General features: G+C 39.6%; 1 protein-coding gene across 4 annotated transcripts in view; it reads right to left on the bottom strand.

Moving 5' to 3' along the window:
- Positions 1 to 280: 280 nt before the first annotated feature.
- Positions 281 to 27,718, bottom strand: part of LOC126251517 (protein outspread) — a 794,443-nt gene continuing 767,005 nt past the window's right edge. Inside the window, exons 25-28 of one of the 4 annotated variants that reach the window (XM_049952001.1) lie at positions 26,917 to 27,067; positions 18,331 to 18,466; positions 4,671 to 4,781; positions 281 to 2,004 (exon numbers count right to left, since the gene is read on the bottom strand). In XM_049952001.1, the coding sequence (XP_049807958.1) occupies positions 1,868 to 2,004; positions 4,671 to 4,781; positions 18,331 to 18,466; positions 26,917 to 27,067 (535 nt within the window). In that variant the 3' untranslated portion in view covers positions 281 to 1,867. Of the gene's footprint in view, positions 2,005 to 4,636; positions 4,782 to 18,330; positions 18,467 to 26,916; positions 27,068 to 27,718 lie in introns of all 4 variants that reach the window. The other 3 variants (XM_049952011.1, XM_049952029.1, XM_049952020.1) reach the window with 3 other exon arrangements.

Raw genomic sequence — 27,718 nt, 5'->3', positions numbered from 1 at the left:
AATGCTGCAGTCAAGTGCAATTTAATATACTGTAATCTTCAAAATTTCAACAACAACAGTGTAAATAGGATGAAAAACAACTTATGTCAAGTATTACAATAAAATTATGGCTGAAATATAGAAAATGGTAATCTTGCTGTGAAGTCAGCTAAGGAATCGCATCAATATTTACATAGAAGCCATACACTGTCATTTATTCCTTCACTTACAGATAATGTTTTTTTTTTATAAATCCAACTTACAAGACAATTGGAATAAAATAACAACTTCACATGGCATATAGTTTATTATACATTCAATACTTTAACATTCCATTCTTCAAGAAATGGCAACATTTAACATAAAACTGGCATACAGCTTTAGTTTATAGTGTTGAATTATCTGTACATAACAAGGTGCATTCTGAAATAAAGTATCACAAAAACATAACATCATGTTGCAGTAAACAGTTAACAAATCTGTGAACCCAAACGAAGGGAAACACTATATACTGGTACAAAACTTTATCGCTTTAATTCTACACAAATTAATTTTACATAACTGACGTGCGTTTTCTCTTGGTACATACATACATACAATATGTACAATATATACATACATACCATGAGCAAAGAATTAATTTGGTGATTCACAAATGATTGCAACATAATTAATATATATGAGAACTAAATAAACAACGTAGGTGGGTTGATGAGTGCAGTTATTTTACATTTTGTTTAAATGAACTGCTTTTATTAACACAATACATTGTTAATTGCTTTCAGGTAAACTGTCATAAATAGAACTATATACTGTTAAATTATGAACTTTACAGTTATGTACATATTTGGTTGCTAACAGATAATGTGCTTTAAAGCCCATTAAAGATATTGCAGAAAATCCATACACACTTGCACAACAAATCTCATATGGTATAACTTATCTCAAAAATTTAAATGTACACATACTTCATACATAGAAAATAAATAATGCCCAAGAAACTATAAATGTTAAGGTGACATGGCAACTGTACTTATGCATGACACAAAAACTGAAATGGCTACTCTTTGACAATACCTGAGAATGAGAGCCACTTCATTTAACCATCATGATAGTGACAGTCATCTGTGGCACAGCCACTATCTCTGCATAGAAAAGAGATGAACATTCGACCATAAATCTCCCCTCCTCTTTCAGTTACCTCCTTGAAATTCTACTTTATACTGCAATATATTTTATCACCATCCTTGTGGAGCACTAACTTGTATTTAAAAAAATCAACAAATCTTTTTTTTTGGTAAAGAAATGCTGCCATATGTATTCACAGAAGAAATATAAAAAGGACTAAATCTATATCCCATATAAAAATGTGTAGCATTTTTTTGTATAAAAGATCTTAATTTTCTTTATAAAATATGTCCCATTTTATGTGTGCCATTTTGATATAGTACAATATGGGAATAGGCTCAACTGTCTTGAAATTAAAGCTCAAAAGTCGATTTATTACACATTTACTTCTAAAGATTTAGTAGTCTGGTGGTCTCCCATGCTCATACACATCTCTACACTAGTTTGTAAACACAAGCAATTTTAACTCAACATTCTCAAAATTTAATGTAATTCTGTAAAAATTGTGATTACAGCTTCTTCACACAGTACTTTGAGGCTATGTTTTTAATAGATAGTGTTTTTGTTTTCACTATTACAAGCTGAGTAAAACCTGGAGTGACACTAGTGGTGTCTTCAGTCTGATTTGCACAAGCAAACTGCTTTCTTTTTTGGAGAATAAATGGAGCTGCAGAGCTGCTATTACAGTTTAAGATGCCTGACTCATCTATTTTTGAATCTGTGTTGTTGCATCCCCTCCCCTCCTCCGACATTCTCACACTTAGTGTTCGAACAGCTTTTTGCGCTCGGCCACCATCCCACCCAGTGGACAGGGCGATGGGGAGTGGAGGGGGACAAACCATAAAAAAGACTGCTGAAGGTCTCGTGAACAGCTGTTATCTGGACACCGCATCAATTCTGTGAAAGAAATATCTAGATCAACAACACAGAACACCATGGATTTGCAAGGTTGTTTCTATCTGTACAGTTTACAATAATTGAAAAGATACAAATATTGTATTTATCACATAAAATTAAAACATCAAGAATGACAAGAGTGTGTGCAAAAATGTCTATGATTAAATGACATTGTTTACTGGTTTCCAGCATTCTGGAAGGCAAGACCTCAGCAACTGTGTGGTTTACCAAATTATGCAATAAAGAGCAGAGAACCATCAAAGTTGCAATATTTTTTAATTACTTAATTACTAGTTTCAAGCCTAAGCTGATTATCAAATCATTTAATAAGCTATGCAAAACCACACATTATGACAGATACAGAATACCTTCCGCACTTCAGTGTCTCAGTTAAGTGAATGAAGTTTAGCCCTGTCCTGTTTTATAAGATGTGTTTAACAAGAATGAACAGTCACGTGGCTGTTATAATGTATGATTCTGCATAGCTTATTGGATGATTTGATAAGCTTAGGCATTAAACTAGTTACCAAGTAATAAAGAAAATTAATATCACATATTCGATGGTTCTCCGCAATTTACTGTATAATTTGGTACATGGCATTCAGATATCTAAGTTCCAGAATGTCTCTTAAGGTCCTTTGCAATTTGTCTTACAACTTTATTTCCTTCCCCCTAAAGAACATGTCTAACAAAAGTGTTTTGTATGAAATTTGTTTGTGCTTTAGCTATAGTTAGAAGATACCGACCAATTATGAGTTCTTTTAACATCCAGAAGAGTCCATTATTACGTTAAACAAAGTTATTTTTCTCTAATACTAAATATTTCCTAGACTGTGGATGCCTATGTGTTAACACACTGCCTGTAAAAACTTAACTAAATGAAAAAATACTCTATTATATTCCCTTAGGGGGAAAAAAGGACAGGTATACACTCGCACACACACACACATTGTGTGCGAGTGTATACCTGTCCTTTTTTTCCCCTAAGGTAAGTCTTTCCACTCCCGGGATTGGAATGACTCCTTACCCTCTCCCTTAAAACCCACATCCTTTCGTCTTTCCCTCTCCTTCCCTCTTTCCTGATGAGGCAACAGTTTGTTGCAAAAGCTTTAATTTCGTGTGTATGTTTGTGTGTCTATCGACCTGCCAGCACTTTCGTTCGGTAAGTCACATCATCTGTGTTTTTAGATATATTTTTCCCACGTGGAGTTTCCCTATATATATATATATATATATATATATATATATATATGATGTGACTTACCGACCGAAAGCGCTGGCAGGTCGATAGACACACAAACAAACACAAACACACACACAAAATTCAAGCTTTCACAACAAACTGTTGCCTCATCAGGAAAGAGGGGAAGGAGAGGGAAAGACGAAAGGATGTGGGTTTTAAGGGAGAGGGTAAGGAGTCATTCCAATCCCGGGAGCGGAAAGACTTACCTTAGGGGGAAAAAAGGACGGGTATATATATACACACACACACACACACACACACACACACCACACACACACACACACACACACACATATATATCCATCCACACATATACAGACACAAGCAGACAGGTACAAATGAAAGCACTACAACCAAGCTGACATCTACCCTGATCCAAGGAACAAACACGAGCTGTAAAATTTACTGATCAATAAACTTTCAAAAACGCAGCCATAACTCTGACAAGCAAGTGTGACAAACAATTTAGAAGAATTGCAAAGGGGAAGTAAAATTACCACTGGACATCAGTTCCTTACCAACTCAAAAGTTGGAACCATCTTGCACAGCAACTTTATTTATTGCAAGCAAAAAGCTGAAATGCCAGACCTTTATTCTTGTAGGAGAAATTAAATTGGTGGACACTAACATGTAAATGAGATTAAAAAATGGAAAGGAAAGAAGAAAAAGCCATGTTGGATAAACATTTGAGTGAGAAAAAGCAACAGAATAATGTACCTAACATTGTAGGGGGAGAGGACACGGGGGCAGATAGGCACTAAACTAAACAAAAAGTGCGAGTGTGTGTGTGTGTGTGGGGGGGGGGGGAGGGGGGGGGGACAACGACAACAAGTAGGCAATAAACCAAACAATCAGACATGTTTTGTCCCCACACAATTTCAATTTTATTGTAGTAGTAGCAGTGTATAACTGTGAGTTTTAAAGAATAGTCTCAGTGGCACCATCGGTGTTTATTTAGGGCACACGAAGGAAGCATACACCCGTGGGGTCATCAACTTTGCTCATCTTTCGTTCAGTTGTAGTGACCCATGTATGCTCCCTTGTAAGAAAGCTGTTTTAGGTTTTAAACAATCACATCACAAACTCCACAAAGCCAAAGACTGTCATTTCATCTTATTTCACACTCACTGTTTATTTATATGTTAGTAGTAAGCCAATCATCAATAAGTATGCAACTATTCAATAACAAATTTTCTTATTTGTAACTTACAGTCACACAAATGTATGACATTAACAGACATGTATATAATATACATTGGAATAACACACAAGGTTACGCTACACACTGGAGACAAGGAAACAGATTAGTCACAATACCGCCACCTGCCACACTCAGTTATCCTATGTGACATGTAGAGTAGAGTGTTAGTAATGCATCTGACTACGTACCAATGCCTTGTTACACTAATGCATGCCAACAAACCTGCAGGGGCGAGAGCTGGCGGTTCCTTATGCTGTTTGGATATGGAGCATTGTCCTTCCTGATTTTTGTCTCCGTCTGTATCATGTCTGTTTGACACACCGACCTCGGAAGCTGAATACAGATTAGTACATGGATTAGTTTTAATTTTTAAGCTAAAAATTCAAAGAAACAAATAGAATGGTATTGCTTAATGCAATGTATAGTTTTAATACCACACACTACAGTTTTGTTTCTGTTTGGTAATAAATGGCCCTCACCAAGTTACTATGCATACAGCTTCTCAAATGTCAAACAGCAACCATTAACTATAAATTCATGATAACCTTGCAAATGCAAGGCCAGATGTGATTAAAATATTCAGTGAGTTAGAAACAGCTAACCAATCATATGTAGGTAGCACCTTGTCCTAATCTACAAATGGACATACAGTCTCCTTTGAAAGAAGTCAGTGTTTGTAGTAGAGGCAGTAGCCATCATGCACCCTCTCCAGCTCATCATGCCACTAAAGCTGTTGAGTGTACTTTAATGGAAATTGGGTGAACTTTGTATGGGTATCAGCACAACAAAGCATTCAAAAAAATGAGTGTGTGGATCTCCTCAGAATGAACACAACACACAATGGACACTTGCTTAGTCCCTAATTTCAATCTGTGTCCTCAATGAAACACATCAAAAGGGCAGTGGCCAAAACATAGAGGCAGCTAGTATTGTAATCTGAAATCCATCCCTCCCTTCCTCTTTACAAAAGATTATTGTTTTCACATTTGGTGAATGCTAGGCAACGTGTACCGCAAGGATGTGCTAACAATATGACAACTACGACAACTTCTCCAGGCAATCCCAAGGGATAGAAATGAAATTCGCCAACTTGCTCAGGCAACCCAACTTCGGCAGTTGATTCAACTCATTTACTCCTTTGATGTTAACAGTATCATGACTGGTGTGCAAGGGACCAAGCAAGCTGAATTACCAATTTGCCACTAGTATCACCTCCATCCCTGCATCATGAAAATATGACTTAAAGACTCATCATGCACTGTTTTACCGATTGTAGGCCATAAAGGAAAGTGAAGGGGATTACTAGGAGAGTTAAGACATCAAACATGTGAATAAGGTGACAAACTAGATGATACGTTGCCCATGAGTGGGTGTAAATGGCTGCCGATGATAAGTGACATTTGTTGACTGATTAAGATGACTTTCATATTTTGCACTGGAAATGTTATGATGTCCAGAGGTTCTACTCCCCTGATCTGTTTACAATGGTTTGTGTCCCCCACACATGCTACACACTTGTACAGTTCACTCCATCTGATTACCATGATTACTATTTTAATTCTTTATCTTCTCCCATTTTCCCCCAATTTGTGCTTTCCAATTTACACAAACACTAATAATAAAGTCAGTCATCCATATACCCATTCCTTTTGCTCAACTATTACATTTACTACCCATTTCTCCCACACATGATTTATTCCACCTCAACAGAGCTCAACCTTCAATTGGTCTTTCTTTTTATTTTGCTTTTAATTCTATACTGTTATTCCCGTTTACCATTTACCTCTACAAATTTTAATAACATGTTTGTTTGTATTAACTTTTACAGAAAATTAATCTGATTTTTAATTCCTTATTTATCAAATGAAAAGTAACATTTTAATTGTGATTCCTGTTATAGATCAAATTTGTTCTCTCTTAAACACTTTAACTGCAGTGGAAAAATATCAAACATCAAAGCAACATATTTCAAAGGAAAAAAAAAAAACTGGTTCTGATCTATCGTGATTATTATGTCACTGGATCACATAACACTTGTAACATCACAAAGTACTTATGCAAATCTCTTGAATTATTTTGCCATTAGTTTCACACTATAAATCTTGTAGGGTAACAATCAAATAAAGCAATTAGGAAAGGAATATGGATCACATTCTATGCAGATTAGGAAGCCCAGGTTCTCTGTTCAAAACACGTATCTGATTCAGAGGTGTACAAATTTTCCTTTCAGTCAGCCTGCCCCTGTCTCTGACACAACCATTAAAGCAGCTCAACCTGTTGTGATGGAAACCAAAGAGTACATGTATACTGAAGCACTATGGTTAAAGTTGGTCAACTCATGTTTCTGCAAGCCTGGCCAGTTTTGTGGGCTCCATGCAGCCTGCTGCACCTGACAAGTTTTCGCAATCAATCCAATGTGGCTAATGAATGGGCAGCTATATATCTGCATAGGTAGTTTCACTGCACATTAGTTATTATAATTAGTGGGAGCAGTAAAATGAAAAAATCAAATTATAGGATCACTGGTGAGAAATTTAGAGTTGGGGAATATGTACTAGCCACAGCATGGGAAAAGTTTGTGAGGCAGCTTCAAATAAACTAGTAGGTGTCTCACAATGCAAATTGTGTAAAAAGTTACTAAACATTCATTTTGGAACCTTGCGTATGTGTTATGACATTTGACCAGCAGTTTGCTTACTCCATAAGTATTTTGAAAGAGGACAAAGACTTAGTGGCTGACAAGTGTTTGGAAGTGTGTGCCAAGGCCTTGAGGCTGTTTATCAGTATAGAGGGAGAAGGCTTTCTCAATTCATGGTAAACATTAATCAAAACAGGAAAAAAATATGTCTCAGTGGATATTACAACTTGTGCCTTCTCAAGTGGAACTGGGAAAATACTAACCTTTGCTAATAAAATGCCCAGAAAAGTGTTCCCTGGCATAGTGTGTGCTATTCACTCTGGTATCTGTGCAAGTACAATTGACTTATAGACAGGTAATTACAAATATGTGCCATGTATGTCTGTTACAGTGTTCTAAATTCGGACTGGCATTTGAATAAATATGTATTAAAGCACTCAGAATTTTCCAATGCCCAAAAACTGGAAAAAACATTTGCCAAAATTAGATTTGTCACAGATCAGGCCAGTAATATTGTTGAGGCTCTTGATGCATATATAAACATCTTCGATGCATGGCTCACAGTGCAAACACAATCTTTAAGCATGCTCTGCAGGAACAGCATTTGGAAGAAAATGTCTTTATGTATTAGCTGTTCTTAAGTAAGTTAGACCTATTTAGACGTATGGTTTCCTCTCTACACCTGGGAAACTGGAGTTGGAAAATGATGACGACCTATGGTTTCCTACTTCAAGAGAAGTAGTCTCTGTGCAAAATTGAATTCATCTTTAAAGCAATGTGTTTCAACTCACAACAGAATAATTATTTTGACATGCTTCAATCAGAACATTCTCAGACTGAATCAGTGAAGGCTGTTTTAGATAGCAAATCCACCTCTGATAAAATGCTAGTTTGCGACCACTGTATACCTCCTCATAGCATTACTTAAGCCATTTAAGGAAGCCATAGTTTATCTACAGGGTGATAAGGAGAAAACCTTATATTTATTTCTACTGTGGTTTTACCCCTTAATAACACTCTGTACTCAGCAGGATGGTGATGATGATGAGGTACATAATTTTATTTCATCTGGCCCTTATGGTATTTCTTGTATGCATAAAGTTACAATGTTTGTGGTTCCTGAATATCACACATTGAGGAAGCCAAATGACAATGAAAAAATGTGTGTTTACCAAGCAGGTTGACAGATGTGTGCTGATAGTGAGTTTCTGAGATTATGTAGGTATTTTAATTATGTGCAGTTTAGCTAATGGAAGGATCTCAACATTATTCTGAAAATATACATGCTCAAATAAATATTTTCAAAATAATCTGGGTCCAACCATATTAATTTGAGATTTACAGTGCAAAAGCCCATTCAAAGAAGCCAAGAAGTAAATACAGGACATTACAAGAAAACAAAATTTGAGTACTGGACAGAAGATTCTCTCCTAAATGAACAAGTCAGTATATGCATTATAAGACATTATATGTAAAATTCACTTTTGTCTCAGATTAAAATTTCTGATTTCAATGCTCTCAAATGAAATTTATTATTGTTTATAAACTGTTTTCAACTACTTATGTTTGCTAAATTAGTGAAATACATTTTATGAGGTTTGTCATAAATAACTCTTTAATGAAGCTGAAGGATATTTGTGGGGTAGAGTTCTTAGTAATAAAATTTTTGAAACTTCTGCAAAATAACAAACTGAAAGGAAATTTTAAGGTTAGTATTAAGAACACTGACCTATTCAGCCAAAACCTGTTTCTCTCGTCTCATTTATTCATTAAAAACAAATTTCTACATAACAAAGTTCAGTAAAAATATGGAAGGAATGAGGGAAAAATAGAACAGATTTGGGGGGGGGGGGGGGATGAATGGTGTACAAAAATTTAAGTTAAGAAAATGGATTTGTGGTAAGTACACAGTGAATGGGTAAAGAGAACCACACTTGACACGCACTTGCTGCTGTAAATAAAAACAAAATGAAGAACACAGCACATCGCAATGAAATTTTCATCCAGTTAATACAATTTGTATTGAAGTTTTAGGACAGTTCTTGTACAGTGTAAGTACTCTTGGATTAAAGGAGACTACTCACCAAAAGCAGAAACATTGAGTTGTCAAAAAACTTGCTATCTTGTTCTTTGATGAGCTAGAGTAATCCCCCCCCCCCCCCCCACACACACACACACACACACACCCTGTCTGTGCCCCTATATAGTGCCGGCTGAATTAACAGTGCCAATGCTTCATTTCTCTGAGGTGAATTGGTTGTGATGGGGGTCGTGTCATATGGGGTGGGTAGAGGGACAGGGAGGCACGAGGCAGGGAGAGGGACTGAGGGTGGATGGCTAGCAGCTTAGAAGAATCCATTGGTTTGCCGGCTACAAATGCAGGAGGGTGAGGTGGCAGGTATATAGGCTAGGTATGTAACACATGATTGTAGTTGCTGGTGGGAGCAGTGAATGCTGGAGACAATGTGGCGACATGAATTTGGAGGGGATGACAGGATCAAGGCAGGGGTAACTGTTGGGTGCAGGGAGGGTTACCTGACATGGAGTCCAGGATGATTATGGGAGTGGAGAATGCATTGTAAGGATAACTCCCATCTGTGTAGTTCAGAGAAGCTGGTTGTAGAGGGAACAGCCACTGAAATTAAGCATGTTGTGTGCTGAGCTGCATACTGTGCTACTGGGTGGTCAACTTTGTACTTGGCAAGTTTGGCAGTGCCATCCGTCCTGGTGAACAGTTGGTTAGTAGTCATACTGACATAAAAAACTGTACAGTGTTTGCAGCAGTATTGTTATATGACATGGCTGTTTTCACAGGTTGCCCAGTCTCTGATAGGGTAGGATATGCCTGTGACAGAACTGGACTAGGAGATGCTGGGTGAGTGTATTGGGTGGGTCTTGCACTGTCTGCCACAAGGATATGATACCTATGCCAAAGTGTTGGGAGTGGGAGCACCATAGGGATGGACAAGGATGTTGTGTACCACTTTAGGAGTGGTGAGAAGGATCTTGCATAGAATGTACTTCATTGCAGGGCAGGATGAGTGATAATCAAAGCCCTGGCAATGATGTGGTTCAGTTGTTCCAGTCCAGCATGATATTGGGTTCAATCCTTTGTAGCTGATTCTTGGGCAGTGGTTGGAAGATGGGCAGTGTGTGGGGATATGGCACAGGCAATCTGTCTGTTGTGGACTAGGTTTTGGAGGGGGGGGGGGAGGGTATTGCCCATCTGTGAAGGTCTTGTTGACAGCATAATTCATCTTCAGTGCCTGTCTGACTACTTTTAAAGCCGTTTATCTGAAAGTAAATGGTATTCAGGGTCCACATGAACGTCATCCAATTCTGTTCAGCACGAAACTCAGTTTTCTCCATTTTCATTCACAGTCGACACACTGACCAATTTAGATAACTGTCAACAATGAAGTGCATGCTGCATACTGGGCAATGCATTTCTCGTCTCAGCAGATACATTGACCACAAATAGTAAGGCTGTGTGGAAAGGAGTTTTTTATGTGGAAAAGATGGCAGCTGTCAAAATCCAGGTTATTAGTGGGTTTAATGGAGACAGAGTTGTGAATGGAGCCATCAGACCAGTGGAGATGAACATCCAGGAAGGTGGCGTATTGGGTAGAGGAGGACCAGGTGAAGCAGGTGGGAGATAAGGTGTTGAGGTTGTGAAGGAATGTGAATAGGGTGTACTGACCCAAAGTAAGATATCAACAATGAACCTAAACCAGCTTAGGGGATTGGGTGTTTTGGGATGTTAGGATGGTTTCCTCTAGATGGCCTTGAAAGAGGTTGGCATTAGAAGGTGCGATGTGGGTACCAATGGCTGTGCTATAGATTTGTTTGTATGTCTCCCCATCTGTGGAAACATAGTTGTAGGTCAGAATATGTACTGTACGGTATATAAGAAATGATGTGGTGGGTTTGGAGTCTGAAAGACGTTGGCAAAGGTAGTGTTCTATAGCAGCAAAGCCATGGGCATGAGGGATGTTGGTATATAGAAGGGGTGGTGTGAACAGTGACTAGTAGGAATCCAGTAGGTAAAGGGTTGGGGATGGTGGAAATTTGGTGGAGGAAGTGTTGGAACCTCTGATGTAGGAGGCTAGGTTTTGGGCAACTGGTTGGAGGTAATGGTCAACAAAGGTGAAAATTCTTTCATTGGGTGCACAAATAGTCAGCTACAATGGGCTCTCCAGGACCGTTAGGTTTGTGGATTTTGGGGAGCATGCAAAAGATGTGTGTGTGTGTGGGGGGGGGGGGGGGGGGGGGCAGATGATGAAGGAGATGGCCTTGGGGAAGAGGTTCTGGGAAGGGCCTAGGGATTTCAGTAGGGATTGGAGGTTATTCCAGACTTCTGGCTGGGATCACCCTGGCAGAGCTTGTAGGTGGAGGGGTCATAGAGTTGGCAGAAGCCATCTAGAGGATACCTTTCTAGCCTCCCAAAACTCTCAACCCATAGCCTGTTTTGGGTTCACTGCTGAGATCTGACTTCAGACCAAGACACCCTATCCACATTCCTTCACAACCTGCTCTCCTACTCGCTTCACCTGGTCCTCCTTTACCAAACATGGCACCTTCCTGGATGTCCATCTCCACCTTTCTGATGGTTCCATCCACATCTCTGACCACATTAAACCCACTAACCATCTATCATACCTACATTTCAACAGCTGCTATTCTTTCCACAACAAAAACTCCCTCCCATTCAGCCTTGCCGCTTGTGCATGATGTATCTGCAGTGACGAGAAATGCTTTGCCCAGTATGCTGAAGGCCTCAACAAGGCCTTCACAGACAGGCAATACCCCTTCCCATTCCCAAAACCTAGTCCTCACATACCACCCATCAGCTACAAAGGATTGAACCCAATATCATGCTGGACTGGAATAACTGAACCACATCATTTGCCAGGGCTTTGATTATCACTCATCCTGCCCTGCAATGAAATACATTCTATGCAAGATCTTTCCCACCACTCCTAAAGTGGTTCTCCATTATCCACCCAACCTACACAACGTCCTAGTCCATCCCTATGGCATTCCCACTCCCAACGCCTTGCCATAGGTATCATATCCTTGAGGCAGACCAGGGTGCAAGACCCACTCAATACATACACCCAGCATCTCCTAATCCAGTTCTGTGACAGGCTTATCCTACCCCCATCAGAGGACATGCAACCTGTGAAAGCCAGCATGTCACATACCAACTCTCCTGGAAACACTGCACAGCTTTTTATGTCAACCAGCTATCCACCAGGATGAATGGTCACTGCCACACTGTTTCGATGAACAAAGTTGACCATCCAGTGGCACAACATGCAGCTGAGCACAACTTAATCATATTCAAATGGCTACTTCACAACCTGTAGCATCTGGTTCCTTCCCTCGTCACCAGCTTCTCTGAACTATGCAATGGGGGTTATCCATACAACACATCCTCCGCACCTGTAACTATCCAGACTTCAATCTTGGGTAACCCACTTTCCTCACACCCTCCACCCAACCGTTTCCCCTCTCTCCATTCTGTCATCACCTCCCAATTCACATCACATCACCACCTTCAATGTGCTCCACTCCCAACCGTCACCTACAATTGTGCATTACATGCCTAGCCCATGTACCTGTCAACCCTGCTTCCCACATTCCTAGTCAGCAAAATGACTGACTTCCTCCAAGCCACTAGCCACCTACCCCATGTCCCTCTCCCTGCCTCCTGCCACCCTGTCTGTCTTCCCATCCCACCCAACACGACCTCACCCAAAGCCAGTCCACCTGCTGAGAAACAAAGCATTAGCACTGTTACTCCACTCAGCACAATGTAAGGGCAGAGGCACAATAACTCTGAAAGCTAGCAAGTTTTCTTTCCTTTATACATGCCTATCGACAACTCAATGCTTCTGCTTTTGAGTGTGTGGTATCCTTTAACCTAATTTATATTTATACCATTTCTGACTTTGTAGATGATTCTGGTGAAATAAATCTTGTACTTCTGTTTACTTACAAACTTTGAGAATCAGAACATAATACACTCCTGGAAATGGAAGAAAGAACACATTGACACCGGTGTGTCAGACCCACCATACTTGCTCCGGACACTGCGAGAGGGCTGTACAAGCAATGATCACACGCACGGCACAGCGGACACACCAGGAACCGTGGTGTTGGCCGTCGAATGGCGCTAGCTGCGCAGCATTTGTGCACCGCCGCCGTCAGTGTCAGCCAGTTTGCCGTGGCATACGGAGCTCCATCGCAGTCGTAACACTGGTAGCATGCCGCGACAGCGTGGACGTGAACCGTATGTGCAGTTGACGGACTTTGAGCGAGGGCATATAGTGGGCATGCGGGAGGCCGGGTGGACATACCGCCGAATTGCTCAACACATGGGGCGTGAGGTCTCCACAGTACATCGATGTTGTCGCCAGTGGTCGGCGGAAGGTGCACGTGCCCGTCGACCTGGGACCGGACCGCAGCGACGCACGGATGCACGCCAAGACCGTAGGATCCTACGCAGTGCCGTAGGGGACCGCACCGCCACTTCCCAGCAAATTAGGGACACTGTTGCTCCTGGGGTATCGGCGAGGACCATTCGCAACCGTCTCCATGAAGCTGGGCTACGGTCCCGCACACCGTTAGGCCGTCTTCCGCTCACGCCCCAACATCGTGCAGCCCGCCTCCAGTGGTGTCGCGACAGGCGCGAATGGAAGGACGAATGGAGACGTGTCGTCTTCAGCGATGAGAGTCGCTTCTGCCTTGGTGCCAATGATGGTCGTATGCGTGTTTGGCGCCGTGCAGGTGAGCGCCACAATCAGGACTGCATACGACCGAGGCACACAGGGCCAATACGACCGAGGCACACAGGGCCAACACCCGGCATCATGGTGTGGGGAGCGATCTCCTACACTGGCCGTACACCACTGGTGATCGTCGAGGGGACACTGAATACTGCACGGTACATCCAAACCGTCATCGAACCCATCGTTCTACCATTCCTAGACCGGCAAGGGAACTTGCTGTTCCAACAGGACAATGCACGTCCGCATGTATCCCGTGCCACCCAACGTGCTCTAGAAGGTGTAAGTCAACTACCCTGGCCAGCAAGATCTCCGGATCTGTCCCCCATTGAGCATGTTTGGGACTGGATGAAGCGTTGTCTCACGCGGTCTGCACGTCCAGCACGAACGCTGGTCCAACTGAGGCGCCAGGTGGAAATGGCATGGCAAGCCGTTCCACAGGACTACATCCAGCATCTCTACGATTATCTCCATGGGAGAATAGCAGCCTGCATTGCTGCGAAAGGTGGATATACACTGTACTAGAGCCGACATTGTGCATGCTCTGTTGCCTGTGTCTATGTGCCTGTGGTTCTGTCAGTGTGATCATGTGATGTATCTGACCCCAGGAATGTGTCAATAAAGTTTCCCCTTCCTGGGACAATGAATTCACGGTGTTCTTATTTCAATTTCCAGGAGTGTATATTAAAAGACATTTAAAAGGGGAGGAATCCACCACAAGGATATTACTTTCTTATAGCTTTTCCAATGTTTCATTTAACACACGGGGTGCAATGTAGACTAGCCTCCCCGTGGTGCACCCTGGGCAACGTGATTTTTTTATCATGGCTAAATAGTCTACAAATCTGGCTGCTGGACCTGTGAGGATTTCCCAGCTTTACAGAATCAGCACAGACATGAACGCGAATACCCGAAACAACGGTTCCTCTCAGAACCCGTTGACCAAGGACATTGGAGATGTCCTTAAAATCCTACAACTCAACGTAGAAGGAATGAGTAGAGCTAAATCTGACTACCTAATTAAAGTCCTGGACAACCATTCAGTGGATGCCGTCTTGCTCCAGGAAACACATTGCGCCGACGAAAAGCAGTTGAAAAATAGATGCAAACTTCCAGGCTATTCCCTTGCTGCAGCAACTTACCACGCTAACTATGGCACTGCCACCTACTTTAAAAACAACACTGACCAGGTCCACGATATAAAAACACACACTGACCCAAGCGCCTACGTCATAAGAACAAAAATTGCTGATATTGAAGTCATCAACCTCTACAAACCCCCAACTCAGTCATGGAATGACTCTGCTATTTCCAACATACAACATCCTACAGTGATAATAGGCGATTTCAACAGCCACAGTACCCAGTGGGGATATAACAACACCAATGAGGATGGGGAGGAAGTAATGAAATGGGCGGACATAGAAGACGTCTTCTTGATCCATGATCTAAAGGATAAAGGGACTTTCCACTCGGCTAGATGGAAGAGAGACTACAACCCCGATCTGTGCTTTGTTTCCATAGACGCCAAAAAGCTACCATTACGCTGCAATAAACAGATCTTGCCTGATTTTCCTCGTTGCCAGCACAGGCCCGTCCTGCAACATGTCGGTATACAGATTCCAATAGTGAGATCTACACCTAAACCTCGATGGAATTTTGGCAAAGCCAACTGGGAAGCCTTTACCGCCGAAATGGACCACAACATCCAATGGATCCCACCCGCATCGAAGAACTACAACCGCTTTGTGGGATTACTCCTAGCCATTGCCAAAAAACACATTCCCAGAGGCTACAGGAAAACTTATATTCCCGGCTGGAGCGAAGAATGCATAGACCTATATAATGCATATTCGCAAAACAACGATCCTGAAATTGCGGACGAGCTTCTCCAATGCCTGGACTCAGCAAGACGAGAAAAGTGGCACACTCTCATGAAAAATATGGACTTCAAGCACTCCAGCAAGAAAGCCTGGTGCCTTCGTAAAAACCTAGGTGGCAACATACACCCCAAAGAGGTAGCAAACAGAATAGTTAACCTTACGAGAAAAACACCATGCAGCAACAAGGATAAGACTATGAAAGTAAAGAAAGAACTGAGAACCAAGCTCTGACAATCCACACCCGACAATTTCTCAAAAACCTTTACCATCCTAGAGATCACAGAAGCACTGAAAGAAATGAAAATGGGTAAAGCGGCTGGTTTAGATGAGGTCCACCCCGAGTTCTTACGGCACCTAGGACCTCGAGCTCTACTGTGGCTAACTCAGTTTTACAATGACATCCAACGATCGGAAACACTACCACCACTATTCAAACAAACCAAGATCGTCGCCATTCTTAAGCCTGGCAAAGATGGAAAGCTCCCAGAGGACTATAGACCTATAGCTCTTCTAAGTATGCTACAAACTATTGGAGAGACTTATTCTCAACAGAATAAAACCCATTGCTGAGAATTTCATTCCTATTGAACAAGCCAGATTTAGACCCGGTCGGAGCTGCTGTGATCAAGTATTATCTCTTACCACACATATTGAGAGTGGATTTCAAAGGAAGAAAAAGACAGTCGCCGTGTTCATAGATCTATCGTCAGCAAATGACACAGTGTGGAGGGAGGCAATGATTCTTAAACTCCAACGCATTATTCCTTGCAAGAAAACGGCTACCCTAATCAACAATATGCTTTCAAATAGATTTTTTGAAGTACACCTAGATGGAGAGATAAGCAAGAAATATAGGTTAAATGATGGCCTGCCCCAAGGATCCGTGCTACCTCCATTACTTTTTAATATATATACATCAGACCTACCAGAGACATCCTCTAAGAAGTTTATCTATGCAGATGATATTGCTCTCATATATCAACATCAAGACTTCCACAATTCCGAAAGAATCATTGAGGAAGACCTTATCAAAATGGATGAATATTTTGAAACATGGAGGCTCAGACCTAATACTTCTAAAACCCAAGTCTCCTGTTTCCACCTCAACAACAGATAGGCAAACTATGCACCCCACGTAGAGTTCAGAGGCCAGCTGCTTAACTACAGTCCCCTCCCAAAGTATCTGGGAATTGCATTGGACCGATCTCTGACGTACAAGGAGCACTTATACAAATGCGCAGCAAAAATCAAAACCAGAAATAATGTCCTACACAAACTCACTGGAAGTAGCTGGGGAGCAAGCACCACAGTTCTCAGAACATCTGCTCTTGCACTAGTGTATTCGATGGCTGAATACTGCGCTGCGGTCTGGCTAAACAGCACTCATACAGCAACGGTGGACACCCAGCTAAACGACACCATGAGGCTCATCTCAGGCACTATTAAACTGACGCCCGGTACTGGCTAACATAGCCCCACCATCTAAGGCGAAGATCTGCACTGAAAAGGGAATGGCAAAAGTGCGCTAACAACCGTGACCTACCCTTACACGAAAACTGCAAGAATCCCAGCCACAGGCTCAAGTCCCGTAAGCCATCAAGGAGATTAGGGCAACAGCTGATTGAGGACAATTATGATATCGACGAAGCCTGGCGTCGGGAATGGGATATGTCTAACCCTGATCACCTTAACTTAGTCTCAGACCCAACCGTACGGCCCGAGGGCTTCGGTCTTCCCAGAAAATCTTGGACAACTTTAAATCGTATCCGAACAGGCTATGGTAGATGTAATTACTGGAAGCACAAATGGGGACAGACTGACTCACCCAACTGCGACTGTGGGAATCCACAAACTTTACATCATATCGCAATGGACTGCCCTACGAGGAGATTCCCTGGCACAATGCAGGAGCTGCACCTCCTGGAGGGAGATGCTTCTGGCTGGCTGAGGGACTTGGACATACAACCACGAGTCTGGTCTACTCTTCTCCTTCTGAAAAACCTATTACTAGATACTATAATTTCTATGTATTTTTGTGTATTTTGTGTTTTACTTGCTTTTTTAGATCTAATAATTGTTTGTTGCCTGTAACATTGACCATTCATTGTTTTTATACGTTTTTTGTGTTACTACTTACTTACTGCTGTATTCTATTAGCCATATGAAATAATAATAATTTAACACACAACAATAACGAACTGAAGTTTCGATTTACATTTTTACTAGCACTATGTTTAATGCTCTAACAGTGAAAGCTAGACTATATTTCTCTACAACAAAAAAATAAAAAATAAAAAAACATAATAAATCAGATTTGAAAACTGTATGAACTAAAGCTTTCACAACAGGTACACAATTTACAAGACTTCACCAAACCAAAATAGATCATACTGTAAACAAAAACACAAACACACAAATAACAAATAAATGTCAACTCTGTTGTGTACAAATGCATACCTTTTGAACAGCAGTGGGCACATCAGCCTTCTCTGACATGCACTGTACCAAGATTTGCAGAGAGAGATGTAGTTTTAGGAGTTATAGCTTCTTAACAGGTTAGAAATGCATACCTTTCTCATGTGGTGGCCATGCAGTTGCCAACTGTTGCAGTCTATTCCACAGAGCTGTCAGCACAGCCCCATCACCATGGCAACCACCGCACTCATCACGTAAGCGTGAGCACAGGGCACTCAGCTCCTCCCCATGCTGTTAGTTTAACACACACAAGCAACACATTGTGACACAAGCACAACAACTGAACTTGACCAATAGATGCTGTTCTAATCTTTCTTAAAAATTATCTAAAAACTTTTGGTGAGGACTCCCAAGGTATTTCATGTAGATGTTAGATTTCAAGGGGATGAAAGAATGAGGACTGCAATTAAGCCAAGTCTTAGGAGAAATTACAGGCAGAGTTACTGTCTTATTTGGCAGTACTTAATATGTCGTTGGTGACTAAGCTGCCTATATTCAATTCTGAATTGTCATCTTCCAACTTCAAAATGGAGCTGTAACTGGTTACATATCATATCTGATGCCTTTTATGAACATGATCAGAGGAAAATATTAAAAATCAAAAGCTCAAAGAAAGGTATGTTGAGAGATCAGAATATATGGCACTACTGATAAAACACCCGAGACAATTCAGCCCTGCCGAAAAAGATCTACCAACAATGAGAAACAAAGAAACTAACCCAAATGTGATATTTTGATTGATTATAATGAAAGTAGTTTACTGTTCCGTTCACTGCTTTCTCTAAGAAAGTGTCCCAAATGATTATGGAAAAGTATGTCTGAAAATGGATGGTACCGGGAGGGCATCAATGGTGAAAATTCAGTGATAATACTGAAGTACAGATATGAACTAGCAAACACACACTTAAAGCAAACAAGCAAAACAGTCACTTTTCTCTGTGTGTAGCTGACCCTAGACAACAGACTCACAGTAATATCCAGTTTACAGTTTACTTCTACAAACAACAAAATGACAATATTATGAAAAGGATAAATTACTACTCACTGCATAGAAGAGATGTTGAGTCACAGACAGGCACCTAAAATACTGCTACACATGTGAGCTTTTCACCAAAAGGCCTTCTTCTAAAGCAGACAACACACACACACACACATTCATGCAAGCATGACACACACACACACACACACACACACACACACACACACACAAAAAAAAAAAAAAAACCTCTAGCTCTGGCCAAAGAGGCCAGACTGACCAGAGACAGTGGTAGTGTGTGTGAGATGTGCATGAGTGAATGTGTGTATGTTGCCTACTTTAGAAGAAGGCCTTTTGGTCAAAAGCTCAGAAGTTTAAAGTCTTTTTAGTGTGCCTGTCTGTAACTCAACATCTTTTCTACATGGTGACTACCAATCTGTCCTGTCCATAATACTGTCATTATTCCAGTCTGGAATTTCCACTGTTTAACTTTGACAAAATTAGACATCTGAGCTTAAAAGTCTTCATCACATTTCATCTGTCTTATAATCAAGCAAAAACATTATACAAGTCATGTAACTACAGTTAGGCAAAGTCTACAAATATTTGTGCTAGCACATTTAGTCAGGAGAAATTCAATCCGTATTAAATAAAAAGACAGTTACATAAAATTTCTAACTATTCGTGAGTATTTTCAGTACTAGTACAATTACAGAACAAAAAAATTTTACTGGTTGTTACCACTGTCACATTCTCAACTACACAATGCAATCTGGATATATTCTGTGACATATATTCCATGTTCAAATAGTGAACACCATGTTTGTTACTGAAATATTAGAGGTTCACTGACGCAAAGAACTTTCTAACAGAATGCCTTCTGTACCACAATAAAAATTATCTTTAAGAAAAACACACGAAGCTGCCACCACCACCACCACCACCACCACCACCACCACAGGCCCCATGGCTACTTTGAGCATTTATATTTTAGAGGAATTAAACATTAACATTAAACATCAACATTGAAATAAGCAGATTTGTTATGGAAAAACCTTGGACAGTAAAGCATATCATAATCAATGAGATGACTGAAAAAAGCTCAGTTATCAGCCATGTTAACGGTATATACTCAGCAAGGGATAGTATACGAATCCCACCAGTTGCACGCTCGCTTTCACACTTGTTTCTGTAATTTAGTATAACACCAATCACATGTTACAGTAGACTGGGTTACCAGCAAGGCATGCGATGATTGAACGTTTCATCATATTGCAAGTACATACCATATACTGGTAAAGTGAAACAAGCTATGAATGTCTAATCTGAATTTCAAGCACGTATTGCCTTTCTGTGAGTATCTGGTTATCTGCCCTGTAACTTCATTTTCCCCAGGAAAAAATTAGGAAAAACAATGCAGCAGTTTTTGAGATCAAATGCAAACTTTGTTTTCTGGATGACACAGAACTGTACTGCATTAGTTGTCCAAACTTTTCATGGTACACTGTAGGAATTTAATGCGAACACCATTTTTAAAATAACTACAAATCAGGACTTATCAGATGTCGCCAATTTCAACACAATATTCAGTTTCAGTAGAGTAAAAGTAAATACTGAGTGAAGGCAGAAGGAGATGTAGAAATTAACAACAAAACATGTCACATAATTTAGATATGCATGTATACAACTGGGATGCATTTGCGAAGGAATGAGCATCCAATTTCCAAAGAAAAGTGCTACCAGAACTTTACACGATACTTCAGGATTTTTTTTTAATAAGACACTTCACAAGGTAAACTGTAAATGAACCAGTGAGAGGGGTCTCATTTTCTCTGGAAATGAAGTAGCATTGTTAAAGACTGTGGTAGACTAAAGGGCAAAGCAGCATTGTTCTCTGGCAAAAATACTGAGAACATAGTTACAAGGAATACAAAAGCACATGTCTGCTTTAGTCTGGTAAGACATACTAAATAATGTATAGAAAGAAAAGAGGAAATATTGGCAGTCATTTTGGATGGCGTAAGTGTGGTAGAAAACCCTTTTTTTATTGAGAGGTATGACAATTGTACTTGGTGCAGAACTATTTATCAGCATGAAGTAAAAATACTCAGTTGAGGCTGCGAATTTTGGGTTTCGTAGAGACGATAAACAATTGAAATGAATTTCAATTTTCAGTGCAAAAATGCTAACTTCCTTAAGATGGCAGAAACTGTTTCCATAATAATTTCTTGGGGAAGTCTTAAAAGTTTCATGAGAACAGTACATACAGCCTGTGAAAATGATTATGAAAGAGTATAGAAATAACAATTTTCCACTGAAATTTAGAATATGGGAGATTACAGCTAATTTGAGAAGTTTCTATTTTTCTTCAGATGGTAGATGGTGAATTTGCAAAATGACAGACCAGATTCGCAATACATTTATGGAACTGATATTTCTTCTCACCCAAAGAAGTGGCAAAAAACAGAAATTTTAAGACTGAGGAGTAACTGAGTGAAGTGGGGTCATTCCAGGGAAACCTGGCATGAATCTGGTAACCTGACATAATACAACAAACATCTACAATGAAGGCAGCATCTTCACCACTGGAAATAGAATAAGAGCAGCAGAATTTTCTACATCTACATCAGTACACAGCAAGTCATCTAACTGTGTATGGTGGAGAGTACTTCTTATACCATTGTCCATCCCTGTTCCATCTGTGAATGGCATTTGGGAAGAATGAGTGTCTGTAAACCTCTGTATTAGCTATAATTTCTCTAATTTTCTCGTTGTGGTCATTTTGTGAGATATATGTGGGATGAATGTTTTGTCCAACTCTTCCTGGAATGTATTCTCTCTGACTGTCAATACTAAATCTCCTCATGTTGCACAATGCCCCTCTTGTTGAGTCTACCACTGGAGTTTGTTCAGCTCCTCTATAATGCTCTCGTGCCAACTACATGGTCCCCACGATCATGTGACAAAGCACAGTGTTCTTTGTTGGATCTTCTCGATCTCTTCTATTAGCCGTACTTGTAAGGGTCCCACAGTGATGAGGAATATTCAAGAATTGGTTAAAAGAGTGTTTTGTAAGCCTCTTCTTTTGTGAGTGAATTACATTTCTTGAATATTTGTTCTACCAGTCTCAGTCTGTAATCTGCTTTTCTTACTATTTGTTTGTAATTGGTCATTCCATTTAAGGTCACTCCGGATAGTTACTCGCCAATATTTTTCCAGGCTTTTGTCGTCAATGCTGTAGCTGTACAACAGTGGATCTCTTCCCCTATGTATGCACAATATGTTACATTTATTTATGTTTGGAGTCAACTGCCAGACCTGCACCATTCTGCAGCAGTATCAGTCTCGTGAAGAAACAAAGCAAACTGAATTTTACAAGATCTCTATTTATGGAATCTAATTTCACTTTTGTATCAGATATTTTCTTTTTTAAAAATCGTCATAACACAAAACATATTCCATACTTCTACAACAGACTGTTGCCAGCAATGTAAGGTCTGTAATTATGTTAGCTGTCAAATCACCTTCCTGAAGATCAGAATGACGTGTGCTTTTTTCCAGTGCTAGGTACCCTTTGTTGCTCAGCAACATACAATAAATTGCTGTTACAAGGGAATCAAGTTCTTCTGCATCATCTCTAAACAATTTTAAAGGTATCTCACTTAGTCTTGTTGCCTTTCCACTACTAAGTAATTGTAATTGCTTTTCAATTCCTTGACTGGATATCTCACTGTCATTTAGACTTTTGTAAGATGATTTAAAGGAGGGACTATATAACTGTCTTTCGTGGTGAAACAATTTCGAAGAGCGAATTCAGTATTTTGGCCCTATCTCTATTAGCTTCTGTTTCAGTGCCAGTATGATCACTGAGTGATTGAATAGTTCATATCGATATGCTCACTCCTTTTACTTAAGATCAAAACTTCTTAGATTTTTCAGTCATAGCAGTTGGCAAAATTTTACTTTCAAAGACACTGGATGCTTCTCTCATTGCTCTCCTTATGCTCATTTTTACATTTTTTAGCTTTCATTTTTCAGAATGAAGCTCTCTTTGTTTACGTTGCAGTTTCCTAACATGGCTATTAAACAACAGTGAGTATTTCCCATCACTTAAGACTTGGCTTGGAACATACTTGTCAAAGGCAAATTGAATGATGCTTTTGAATTTTGATTTGTACCCCACACATTTATACTCAGCACTTAATACTTGATGTTGACCATTCAGACACTCAGCAATTTGTATCCTTGCACTCTTGCTAAGGAGAATTTATTTCCCACCTTTCTTAACCTGCCCTTAATCATAGACGTTATCACAGCCTTCTGACCACTGATACCCTGGTCTACACTAACCGATTCAAAAAGTTCACAATTGTCTGTTGCTTGGAGGTCTGGTTTCCTAACTGTCTGCTCAAAGGAATTTTCAGACAAGACATTCTGAATAATGTTACAAAAGTCATTGTCTCTGACATCAATTTCTGTATTTAGCAAGATGAAGACATCCTCTCCCCCCCAGAAAATCTTTGAAACTGTTGTGCATTGTCATAGTCTAAAACAAATGCATTCTTCCAGAATAACCATTTATGTACATGAGTGTAATGAAGACTTTTTATTAAACTAAACTATTAAATAGTGATAAAGTTGGAAACTCTGCAAAAAACTGTGATATCGTCATTAGTGTTTAAGAGTTGTATTCAGGGAGAACACGGAGACTTGAAGCTCATAACTTTATCATGCAAATACTAAGAGCTGACCTTTAACATAATCAAATGTCATGTAATGTCTGTAAATGGAAAATGCCCCATGTTATTTTATTACGTCATTGCTGATTAATCAATAAATCTGTAACAGCTCTCAGAAGGAAAAGGCGTAAGACCCAACCAACTAGTTTGGCTCATGCTTGGCAGGTCACTTGTGCATCATCTAAAACTAAAGGACTCTGAGATATTTTGGCTCACTACCCCCTGGTTTTGAGAATACTGCCCCTACAGTTCATGTCACACAACTGACTCAAAGCTGATGGGATCAATAGATAACTGCAAACTGAGCATATTTCATGATCATCATCTACACGATCCTTTAATACTTACTTTCAGAGAAAACGAGGAAGGAAACTTTTGTGACTGCTATTTACATATCTGTAAGGTTATTGCCCTTCAATGAAAGCAGTGCTGGCTGAGTTACTAATTCATCTGTCTGGGAAACTGAGGACATACGTTTGATATATACATGCATTCTTCAGGTTTCCTCCCGCTCCACACCAAAATTGTTGGGAATCGGAGGGTTAAGAAGGTATACTTGTTCTTTGACAGGCTCACAAATATTTATTTCAGCTCTGCTCTCAGGCTGTGCATCCTCAGTTATTAAAATTGTGCAACTGGAAAACTGTAGTGAACAACCTGATACTACTAAATACACAAAAGGCTGATTTATTACTAACAGAAGACCACCATATTGTTTCACAAAATGTATTTTATTCTGCAGATATAGGATAAAAATTCTCTACACATATACTCATTGTTTGCAACAGACTCATAATGAAGAACTATTCCTTTCAATTGTCATGTATACCATTACTGCTGGAAACCATCACTCCTTGAAATTCAGAACTATACAGTGACTAACAGGCAATGAGTAGACTTTTCCCATATGTCAGTACAAACAAAATTTAACCCACTAGTTGTTTGTGATCCCTCATGATGAATTCGGAAAAGTCCTTCTCAGAGTTGTTTTCATACATAGATGATCCAAATTTTCATTCTTTGCTAATCCAAGTAGTTTGAAGAATTTATTTATCCATCTTGTTATTATTCCTGATTGATTTATTCACCTTATGGAGCCTCCTATTCCCCCTCAATTTCGATATGAAGAGAAATAAATACAAAAAAAATTGCAGAATACAAATAGGAATCAAACACAGGTCCTCGACTTCCCAGCCAGTCACTCGGTTAGTGCTGCTTTCATCAAAGGTAGTTTACCTTAAGCATACATAAACAGCAGTCATAACAATTTCTTATCTTAATTTCTCACAAAATAAGCATAAGTGGACTCCAAATATAATGATGCAAAATGTTCAGTTTTCAATTATCTATTGTGGTGTAACAGAAATTAGCACCAGTTATACAATGATTCTTACTACCCCAGTGTACTTGGTGAGTAAGTAATATACTGTCATTTTTGGAAGGTGACTATCAACAGTATGTATAAAATACATGTCTGACCATCATCTGCATTTATTTTAAACCCAAATACTTAAAAATAAAAAAATAAAAGCAGCTGATGGTAAAACATGCATTTTACAAAATATACTGTCATGATATCCACTAAGTTATTAGAATCAGAATTTCATTTCTTATTTGAATGTTGTCATGATAGTTTTGTACATAAATGGTTGTTTCTGTGTGATTCATGTCTTATGGAAGAGTGCAGCAGTAGGCCAATGACAGCACCTTCATCACTGCTGCCAGAATGATATGCCAACCACTGATACACACCAAGCACAGCCAGTGTGTAGGAGAACATCCTGCCAGCAATTGTGGCCCACCTCTCTCTTCAACTGAATTACCTAATGAGAATGTTTTAATTCACGAAAAATGGATGTTGCTGTGCTAATATGATTAACAACACTGACAATTTTTTTACGAAGTTAATATTTTTACTAAGACTGTTGAAACTATTTTTGCTCAAGATGGTGTCTCTTGATGTTCAGATTTGTAACTGCTCATCAGGAAACTTATCTGACTGACTTCAACATTTTGTGGTGACTTACACCCTGGTAAACAAAAATATGAACACATTCACGAGAAACTATAATTCAATATTTACCAAGTGCAAGGTTGATTAGCTGAAAGTTTAACTTCTGCTATACGTCTACATCAGAACAGGGGTTGTAATGCCACATTATGTATGCAGTCAATTTTGAATCAATTGTTTCTCATTAATTTTAGTCGTCATTATCTCAAAAATGGAGGAGGTGAGAGCCATAACATCTCTGAGTACTTCCTTGCAGGTTGTACAGTAACAACATGCCAAACATGGAGCCAAATCAGTCTGTCTGTCTCTCTCCCCTCCCCCCACCCCCACCCCCACCCCTCGTTCCCATATACTCAGTGGGAGTCATATTTTATTAACAACAACAGGAGACACACAACCTTAGATGCACTTAACTAAGAAAATTTTTCTTGTGTACATGAATATTCTTTCTCAGCTGCTGAACAAGCCTTTGCAGCTCCACACACCTGAACACAACAGGAACTTTACTTTTATTTGCATCTGTTAAGCAGTCAGTTTTCTACACTTCTCACTGCTTTACACGTCTCTTCTTCCCATTTACGAACAAAGATCCTTGTTAAAAAGTTAAATTTTACTTACCTTACTCTTACTGAACGTTAATATGCTCTTTAACAACAACAACAACTGAAAACCATAACATGCAAGTGCAGCTTGTGAAACACTGTACAAAGCACCATACAAAGGAATATTCACACAAAATGGAGTGAGTGCTACAATAATAACTACACAAAGGAACTGTACTACAAATGACACTACCCACAAAAACATTTCCTTTCACACATGCTTCATAATGTCTGTCTACACAAAATCCTTTCCATAGATACTAGGTTACTGCCTTCAAACTACTTCCATACCTAATACAGTTCAGTGTTACAATGTCTCAAGTTTATATTTAAAGTTTCTCAAATAAACTTACAGCATGTGCAACATTCAACTGCTGTTGCAGTTTCTGTATTTCTGCACATTTTTCTTGCAATCTTGATTCCTGATGCTCCAACAATTCTGCAGCATCTTCTGATGAAATCTCATTTGCTTCAGACATTAAATGTGCTCTCAGTTGTTTGTTCCTGGAAATTAAATGCAAAATACATGTACACATAATAAAAACAACAAAATCAATATTCTATTCATGGGGAACATAAGCTACTGGGTAACTTCTTTTTTGGTTTTGTTTGCTTCCCAGTATACAGCTGCAAATTCTAGTTTCAATATATTCTGAACTCAATAATATGTAACTAATTGAGGTAGCACTAAAATTATGATGTTGGAACCCTTATCAGGATGAGTAGGGTTCAATTTTTAGTCAGCATCCACATGCTATTATAATATCAATGTCTACAAAACATGTAACATCCTTCCAACACTTTCCTTTCCTTTCACGGGCAAAAATTCACAACTTTCTATGAACAAAATCTTGACTGATGACAGACGACTAGCCTTAAAATCATTTTAATAATAACAGAAGTATACTTTAAGTACCTTGTCCCATTTCATTTTAAATGCTTTTCATATTGTGGGAGTTATCACTGCAAATGCAGGACATATTTCCACAGGACTCTTATAAAAGCAAAGGCAAAAATCAAAACTACAGAATATGAAGAGAGATAAAAATTATATTGAAAATTTCTGGGAACTTATTTGCCCAAGGGCTGTAAGACACTAAAGAATTTTAAAAAGAAAGTCCCTCTTAAGAACTACAAAAGACATAAAAGAAGATG

The sequence above is a fragment of the Schistocerca nitens genome, chromosome 1, assembly GCF_023898315.1.
Source record: "Schistocerca nitens isolate TAMUIC-IGC-003100 chromosome 1, iqSchNite1.1, whole genome shotgun sequence".
In the NCBI taxonomy this organism is placed as follows: domain Eukaryota; kingdom Metazoa; phylum Arthropoda; class Insecta; order Orthoptera; family Acrididae; genus Schistocerca; species Schistocerca nitens.
This window is presented reverse-complemented; position numbering and strand designations above follow the sequence as displayed.